The sequence below is a fragment of the Chiloscyllium plagiosum genome, chromosome 7, assembly GCF_004010195.1.
Source record: "Chiloscyllium plagiosum isolate BGI_BamShark_2017 chromosome 7, ASM401019v2, whole genome shotgun sequence".
NCBI classification, from domain to species: Eukaryota; Metazoa; Chordata; class Chondrichthyes; order Orectolobiformes; family Hemiscylliidae; genus Chiloscyllium; species Chiloscyllium plagiosum.
Genome location: NC_057716.1, coordinates 36,088,782 through 36,097,511, shown reverse-complemented (window position 1 = coordinate 36,097,511; position 8,730 = coordinate 36,088,782). Strand labels below are relative to the sequence as shown.

Sequence of the window (8,730 nt, the reverse complement as noted above, 5' to 3'; positions counted from 1 at the left end):
TGGAGTCCAGAACTAGAAGGCACAGGTTTAGGGTGAGAGGGGAAAGATACAAAAGAGAGCTAAGAGGCAACGTTTTCATACAGAGGGTGGTACATGTGTGGAATGAGCTACCAGAGGAAGTGGTGGAGGCTGGTACAAATACAGCATTTAAGAGGCATCTGGATGGGTATATGAATAGGAAGGATTTGGAGATATGGGCTGGGTGCTGGCAGATGGGACCAGATTAGGTTGGGAAATCTGGTCGGCGTGGATGGGTTGGACCGAAGGGTCTGTTTCTGTGCTGTGCATCTCTATGATTCTATAAGAGCCAGGTTAAATATATAAAAAGGGAGAGAGAAGCCAATGTCAACATTGGCCCTTCAGAGAATGAGGCTGGGGAAATAATAATGGAGTACCAAAAATAATAATTGAGGAATTAAAAAATTGCTTGCAGTAGAAGACACCATAGCATTCCAAAATGAGTAAATATGAAGGGGCAAAAGGAGAGGAGATAAATTTAATAACTATTATTAGAGAAATAAATGATATTAGGGAAACTTATGGTACTAAAGACCAACAAATCACCTGAACCTAGTGAGATACATCCTAAGATATTAAAAGGAAGATAATAGCTGCATTGGTAGTATTCTTCCAAGGATCCTTCTATTCTGGGAATGTCCCAGATGATCGGAAATCTGCCAGTGTAACATCTTTATTTAAAAAGAGACAAGTGAAAGGTAAACGTAGGCCAGGTAGCATAACATCTATTATTGGGAAAATGTTAAGAGTCCATTGTAAAAATGCAAGTATTTAGAAATACATAAAATAAAGCAGAGTTGGCATGGCTTCATGAAGTGGTATCATGTCTGACAGAATTACCAGAATGTTTTGAGGAAGTAGAACAGTGGATGTATTATATGTAGATTTTCATACGTGATAAGAGGACATGCATTAGGCTACTGAATAACAGCCCCATATGTGGAAGGTAGTTGATGAGCATGGTTAGAGAATTGGCTAACTAATAGAAGACAGAAATTTGGGATAAAGGAGGCATTTTCAGGATGGCAATCTGTAATTACTGGGGTGCTGCAGCGATGTGTGTTGGGGCCACAATTATTTACTCGAGAAGACAAATGGAATGTGACCTTTATTTCAAAGGTAATGGAATGCAATCATAGGAAGGTTTTGCTACAACTACATAAGGCACTAATCAGACCACAGCTGGAATACTGTGAATGGTTTTGGGCCCGTTATCTAAGGAGAGATATACTGCCACTGGAGGTAGTCCAGAAAACGTTTACGAGGCTGATACTGCGTCAGGAGGGATTGTCTTATGAAGAGACGTGAGTAGATTGGGTCTGTATTAAATGAAATTTAGAAGGATGAGAGGTAACTTTATTGAAATATATACAAATCTCAAGGATTTGACAGGGTTTATGTGGAAAAGTTGTTTCTCTCTTTGTGGGATAGTCTAGGACCAGAGGGCACAATCTTTGAATAAGGGATCACGTAGTTAAGAAGAGAAACTTCTCTGAAGGTGTGGAATTATTTTTTCCCTGTCGGTTGTTGGTGCTGGGTCAGAGAGTATATTCAAGGCTGCCGACTTGTAATCAGCAAGGGAATTGAGAGTTAGGGAGAAAAGGCAGGAAACAGGAGCTGCAGATTTGAGGACTCCAGGAGTATAATCAATCAATTTAGGGAAAAGAATCTAAAGGACCGCAAACTTGGAAGACAGGAAAATTGAGTAAAAATTGAACTCTAGGATTCTTCAGCAGCAGAATTTAGAACACTGCTCAAGGATTGAACCTTGGGCTATCCAAACACAGACACTGTTAATCAGAATCATAATTAAATTCCATTATTAATCAAGTTATAGCTAAGTTGAGTTGCGAGGCTTAATTTTCCTACCTGAGGGCTATTATTTGAGTTGCTACATGCAATAATGTTTAAGTAACTGCTTCAGTGTTTGATTGTCTGGGGATCTTTTGTTTAAATAAGTAGCTGAATTAAAGGCAGCTTGTAGTAATTTACCCACAATGCTTTTTAGAATATTTTCTGCCAGAATACAAATTTCACACTTTCCCACATTGTACTTCATTGCCAGATCTTTGTCCACGCACTTAACCTACCTTTGTAATATTCTTATGTCCTAGTTATTAGTCACTTCCTACTTTGTGTCATTCAGATTCTTTTGATGGGAAACAGTTACAGAGAATAGACTGGCAGTGAAAAGCGCAATTGTGAAATGGGAAAATGACTTAGTGTTGAGGAATAAAGGGCCTTGAATTTGCTTCAGTAGCACCAGGTTGGTGCAGGGCCTGGATCAATTGAAGCACAGCTCATGATCGTTACACAGATTCTTCGAGGGGCGCAAGTGGAGCTGATGGAGGTCAGAGCAAGGAGGGGTAATCATGCCATCCTCCGCTGAAGAGGCTGCTGACACCTCCTGTCCAGTGGACACATTGGTGAGTGAAAATATGGTGCCAAATGCCAGTGGGACCATACCTGGGTTGTGGGCATGTGAGGTGAAAAGGCTATGAAGGAATGAAATGCATGAACAGACATGGTCACACCCTCCTCCCGACACAAACAGCATAGCTCAGTGTTTAATTAAACAATGATTTATTGTTGTTCTGATACAGTTATAAGGAATTATACAGCATCACAGCAGAGGAATGACATGAAAATGAAGCACTATGAAAAAAAACCACCAGCCCTGCTTGTGGCCACGCATGGCTACGTCAAAGTGACAGCCCGACTGTACGCTTGGGTGTCCACTGAACCCAGAGATAGTGCACCTCCACAATGCACAAAGTCGAGAATTGTCTTCTCATTGGGGTCAGGGGTAATGGGAAGGTGGTACAGTGTGTCTGTTGCCACTCCAAGATCATGAGTATCCCCACCCACTTACACACGCACGCACACACTCATACACACATACCCACACTGCAGATGGAGAGGAGCTGTAAATAGCCAAGGGGGAGAACCAGAAAACATGTTGGAAATCTGCAAATTCCAGTCAAGTCCATGCCAACGCAAGATCCTCAAGAGAAAAATGAAGGGGCTGCAGATTATGGGAGGGCATGTGGAAGGGTCCCGGGTCAATTCAAGGCCAATGGCAGGCCAACCCATCACCGGTCATCAATGTAAGTTGGCCCACTTCTGACACGTGAATTGCGAGGACTGAAACAGCTCTCGCTGGCTAGATAAGCGAGCAATTGTCAAACTGATAACTTGGCTTTTGTCATCATGGCTGTGGCAGGAATGAAGCTTGTGGTTGCAAGGCACTGACAAATCATTTCAGGGTCACAATAAGCAAACCCTCATGAGAACACTGCGTAGGAAGAGGGATGTACACCACCAGCTCAAAGTCCTCGCAGCTTGCTCAGTTACAAGGGGCGGGGGGGAATCTTGCGGTACCCACCGTCTCCACAGTGTCCTCTCCATTGCCATGTACAATTGGGAGAAAAAAGGAAAGCATTAGAACAGGGAGTCATTTCCATAGTGCTTAGACCTCCAAAAACAAGAGCTGAATTAGGTGAATCGTGTGGTCACATTGAAATCTCTCTCTGTTTATTCAAAGCTGTTACAATAAGAATATGTTTTTGTCCGTGTCAGAGAACCGACTTTGTACACGTGGAGTGAGGGCCTGCACAAACCAGGCTGACGGGAACCTTTCACGGTAAACCTCTGATCACACTGTTCTCTCGATAGTGGTACAGGCTGGTGGAATCCAGTTTCCCACAGTGTTTAATCGCTTCAGCAAAAAGTTTTGCCACCTGAAAGGGTAAGAAGAAGAAATCAATAGCATTTACAAATAAAATGCTGAGACCCAGTCAACAAGTTCCCTCCGCTAACTGAAGACAACTTCCCAAAGAGGGCCAAATGGCCTGTTTCCTCACTGTAGGGCTTCTATTATTCTTAAAAAAAAAGAGTGGGAGAGCAGTGGATACCCTTTTGGGATTCGCCATTGGACTAGGTGCAGTAGCCTTGGAATTAGTGCTGGGTTCTGTCAACAAGCCGACAACATTCATACATACACAACCCTGTCCACTACTCTGCGATAGGCGAAACATACCCAGGAGGGATGGGTAAGAACCCGTATGGACAATAGCTTACAACAGCTCAAAAGTGGAGACTCTGGTCTAAGTAGTATTGATGAGCTCTCCCGAGGCTCTGCAGGACACGGGTTTAAATCCTGCACAGGAGCTGGTGGAATTAGAATTCAATTCATTAGCTTCAAATTGAAAGTTGGGATCAGTAATGGTGACCATGACAACGATCATCAATTTAAAAAACAAACAAAAGCCACATCTGCTCCTTGTTTTTGTGGTTTCTTTGGTTTACAAACGAGGAGGAGTATACAAATCCAGAATGTTGCTTCCAGTTCTGGGAAGATCTTTGGAAGATGATCAGAGGGTGCAGAATCAATTCAACAGATTCACACCAGGCAAGAGGAGGCTGGTTTTACAGAGAGACCAGCAAAGCTACAAACGTTCATGTTACAGCACAGATTTAATTGGAGGGTTTCAGAACAAGGCCATTTCTCCCAATGTATCCTGTTTACACGATGAGCAGAATCGCTCACTGATGGGGATAGATTTAAACCACTGGGTCCAGAAGCGAAATGAGGATTGTTCGTCGAATCTGAAATTCTCTGCTCGGTAAGTAAACCGGAAGATCGCTCCACAGAGGCTTCCAAACAAGAAAATGAAGATGGGGATGGAATGAACAGCAGAGTTCTTTCAAAGAGTTAGTACAGGTTAGAAAGGCTCCTTCTGTGGCCTCTTTCCGTGCTGTGTGGGAGTGAAAGAAACAGCCCAGCAATCTCCTGGCTGTAGATGTGATTCCAGAGTGGTCTGTGGCCTCTGGTGCCAGGATTAAGGATTATGCTGACAGAAGAGGTGAACAGCGAGTGTGCCTTGTGGAAATTGGAACCAACAACACGGGAGGAAGAGGAATGTGGTCCTGGAGTCAGAATTGAGAGAGCTAGGTATGAAATGGGTAAGAAAAAGCTCATAATCTGCAGATGACTCTGAGTATCATGCACAAATGAGCTTAGGAAGATAAGATTGTGCAAAAGTGGATGGAAAGATAATAGTGGAGGAAGGGAGTTAGATTCCTGGGACATTGTGACCACACAATTTTATTCTATGGTAATTTAGTTACTTATCTCCTTGCTCAAACAGTGGAGATGATGGGTGGAGACAGAGCTATTTGCCTGGAAAAGGAGAGGATGGGACAAATTTGAGCCACATTAGAGCTGTCTCATTTATTAAAACCAATTTCAGATCTCAGTGTATGACCAAGGAATTCTGAAGGAGATTCTGAATCTCTTCCCTCCACTCACTGTCAATGTTCCAGCTTTAAGAGTTATTAAGCCACTGACATTTTGTGGCCAGTGAGCATCTCGTCAGGATTTCTGATGGGAGCAAAGTTAAGAGGTACAGTCATTATTATTACCTGAAAATTGGTGATAAGAGGTACAGCATGATCAATGGCCATTCTGCGGATCAGGTAGTTCTCCCTCATAAAGCGGGTGTTATTGTTGGGCAGGTTTATCACCAGGTCAATGGCTCCATCATGGATTAATCTGAAAAGACAGTCACACAGAATCGTTACGGTGTAAAAGGAGGCTGTTCAGCTCATCCTGTCTGCATTAGCTCTCTGAGCACTTCAACTTAGTGGGCGGCACAGTGGCACAGTGGTTAGCACTGCTGCCTCACAGCGGCAGAGACCCGGGTTCAATTCCCACCTCAGGCGACTGACTGTGTGGAGTTTGCACATTCTCCCCGTGTCTGCGTGGGTTTCCTCCGGGTGCTCCGGTTTCCTCCCACAGTCCAAAGATGTGCAGGTCAGTTGAATTGGCCATGCTAAATTGCCCCTAGTGTTAGGTAAGGGGTAATTGTAGGGGTATGGGTGGGTTGCACTTCGGCGGGTCGGTGTGGACTTGTTGGGCCGAAGGGCCTGTTTCCACACTGTACGTAATCTAATCTAATCTAAAAAAAAACTTGGTGCCATCCTACACCTTTTTCCTACACAACCCCGCACATTGTTCCTATTTAAATAAAAATTCATCCCGCTCTCAAATGAACCCGCCTCCACTACACTTTGAGACACTGCATTCCTTCCTGGAACCATTCGTATTGTGAAAAAGATTTTCTCGCATTATACTTGCTTCTTTTGCAAATCATTTTGTATTTGTATCCTCTGATTCTTGATCCTCTTACAAGTGGTAGAAGCTTTGGCTGTGTTGTTGAGTAAAGCCAGAGTACAGGAAAGCATCAAAGAACTGGCGGCACGGTGGCATAATGGTTAGCATTGCTGCCTCACAGCACCACAGACCCAGGTTCGATTCCCGCCTTGGATGTCTGTGTGGAGTTCGCACGTTGTCAGCATGCCTGTATAGGTTTGCTGCTCCGGTTTCCTCGGATTGTCTAAAGATGTGCAGGTTAGGGGGACTGGCCATGCCAAATTGCTCCGTCATGTCCTAGAATTCCATTCCTGGAATTGCAGACTAGGTGGCTTAGCCGCAATAAATGCAGGATTACATGGATAAGGGTGGAGGGGTAGGTCCGGATGGGATGCTCTTTGGATGGTTGGTGCAGACTTGATGGGCTGAATGGCCTCCTTCTGCACTGTCAGGATACTATGACCAGGTCATGAGGAAGAATTGGAGAAATTGGAATTAACCTCAAGAACGTATCTGGCAAGAGTGAACAAGACACAATAAAGGGAAGTGTAGAGGTAGTGCAGGGAATTGGAGTACATGTAGCAGGACAACTAGATGAGTCGGTTAAGGAGGTGGACTTTATATTTCTCTCTCGGACCTGTTGTAGTGCTCCAGCAAACTCAGTACAAGCTAGAACAGCAGCATTGCATCGTTCTCCAGGGTCCCGGCAACATTCAAGATTCAATATGGAGTCAAATAATTTTACAGTGTGAACACCACCTACTACGTTCTTTATCCACCTCCGTACCTCTATCACATGGACTGCTTTCATCACAATCAAACCATTTTCACCCACTAATGGTCTCTATTATCAGCTTTTCTTTTCCCTGGCTTAACATCCCTTGTCTGTCTACTGTCTCTTTCTCTCCCCCCCCATCTGGGCTCCATCTCCACCCATTTATTTACTACTTTACTGTGCAGCAATTTCTGTTTTAACATCCCTTTATTTATCGAGACTTGAAATATCGGGCAAGGAGGCTATGCTAGAATTGATTAAGATTTGGAGATGCTGGTGTTGTAACAAAGTTAAAAAGCACACAATACCAGGTTATAGCCCAACAGGTTTAATTGAAAGCACTAGCTTTCAGAGCGCCGCTCCTTCAACCACCTGAAGGAGCGACGCTCCGAAAGCTAGTCTGCTTCCAATTAAACCTGTTGGACTATAACCTGGAGTTGTGAGATTTTTAGAATTGATTAAAGCAGCCACAATACTGCAGATAGTTCTATTCATACTGGAAGGATATGCTTGCACTAGAATTCCAGGGGAATTGATGTGGGAAGACAATGTCTATACCCTTGTGAGGGAACATGAGCAGGTTTTAAGAAACACAAGGTGTGGTAAGAGAGGGGAGCCTCTGGAACCCCACAGACTGTGATTCCAGCTCCAACTCCTTCAGAACACAGGCACTAGCCATTCTTAGAGTAAAGTTATAATTCAGTTTTATGCCACAGTTTATAAAAGGACATTACCAGAACTGGAGGATTTGAGGAAATATGGGGATGCTTGCTTAAACCAGGAAAGTATGTCAAAAATAAAAATCACAATGGAGTACAAATCTAATGGGTGACCCTCGACAAAAGGTGAGTGTACAGAGAATCCCTAACAACCACGGCAGGCACTCACTTGGTAAAAGAGGGAGCTGATGAACTGTGATCCTCTGCATCAGGCCATGAGACGGGGGCAGTGGGTACATCATTGGCATTCAACCAGGCAGCCGTCCCTTCTGTGGCATACAGCTTCAATGAAACAAACAACAGGTTTCACATCAAACACAAGCCATGTCATCCTTCACCACACTGACGCCCAGCGATTATACAAGTTTTCAGGGACCTCCAGATTAAAGGTTTTCTGAAAACCCACAAGAGAACACTGAACGACTCGTGCATCCCCAGTGACAGTGGTACAGACATAGGGAATCACTCGATCATTGAGAAACACGATGGTGCATCAGGGCAGAGGGAGGTGAAAGCTCCCTTCAGAAGGGCAGAGGGAGGTGAAAGCTTAAATCAGTAAATAATAGACTTCTCGTGCAATTATTGCATATGGTATGGGGTCATGGTACGGGGCAGGGACACACAATATGGGGCACAGTACAGCGCAAAGACACAGTATGGGGCGGGGTCACAATACAGGGCAGGACACAGCTCTGACGAGGCTCTCTTGTAATGTGTAGCTGTTCTAGCACACAGCTGTAATCTGCTTCACCCCCCCCACCCCAACACATGGCCTCAACACACCCAAGATCAAACTGTCAGCACAACATTTTCTCAGAGTCATACAGCACAGAAACATGCCCTTCATATCTAGAACATAGAACATAGAAGAATACAGCGCAGTACAGGCCCTTTGGCCCTCGATGTTGCGCCGATCCAAGCCCACCTAACCTATACTAACCCACTATCCTCCATATACCTATCCAATGCCCGCTTAAATGCCCATAAAGAGGGAGAGTCCACCACTGCTACTGGCAGGGCATTCCATGAACTTACGACTCGCTGAGTGAAGAACCTACCCCTAA

General features: G+C 44.3%; 1 protein-coding gene across 1 annotated transcript in view; it reads right to left on the bottom strand.

The window, feature by feature from the left end:
- Nucleotides 1–2,584: 2,584 nt before the first annotated feature.
- Nucleotides 2,585–8,730, bottom strand: part of cps1 (carbamoyl-phosphate synthase 1, mitochondrial) — a 730,040-nt gene continuing 723,894 nt past the window's right edge. Inside the window, exons 36-38 of the mRNA XM_043693435.1 lie at nucleotides 7,836–7,948; nucleotides 5,443–5,572; nucleotides 2,585–3,758 (exon numbers count right to left, since the gene is read on the bottom strand). Coding sequence (XP_043549370.1) covers nucleotides 3,657–3,758; nucleotides 5,443–5,572; nucleotides 7,836–7,948 — 345 coding nt within the window. The 3' untranslated portion in view covers nucleotides 2,585–3,656. The remainder of the gene's footprint in view (nucleotides 3,759–5,442; nucleotides 5,573–7,835; nucleotides 7,949–8,730) is intronic.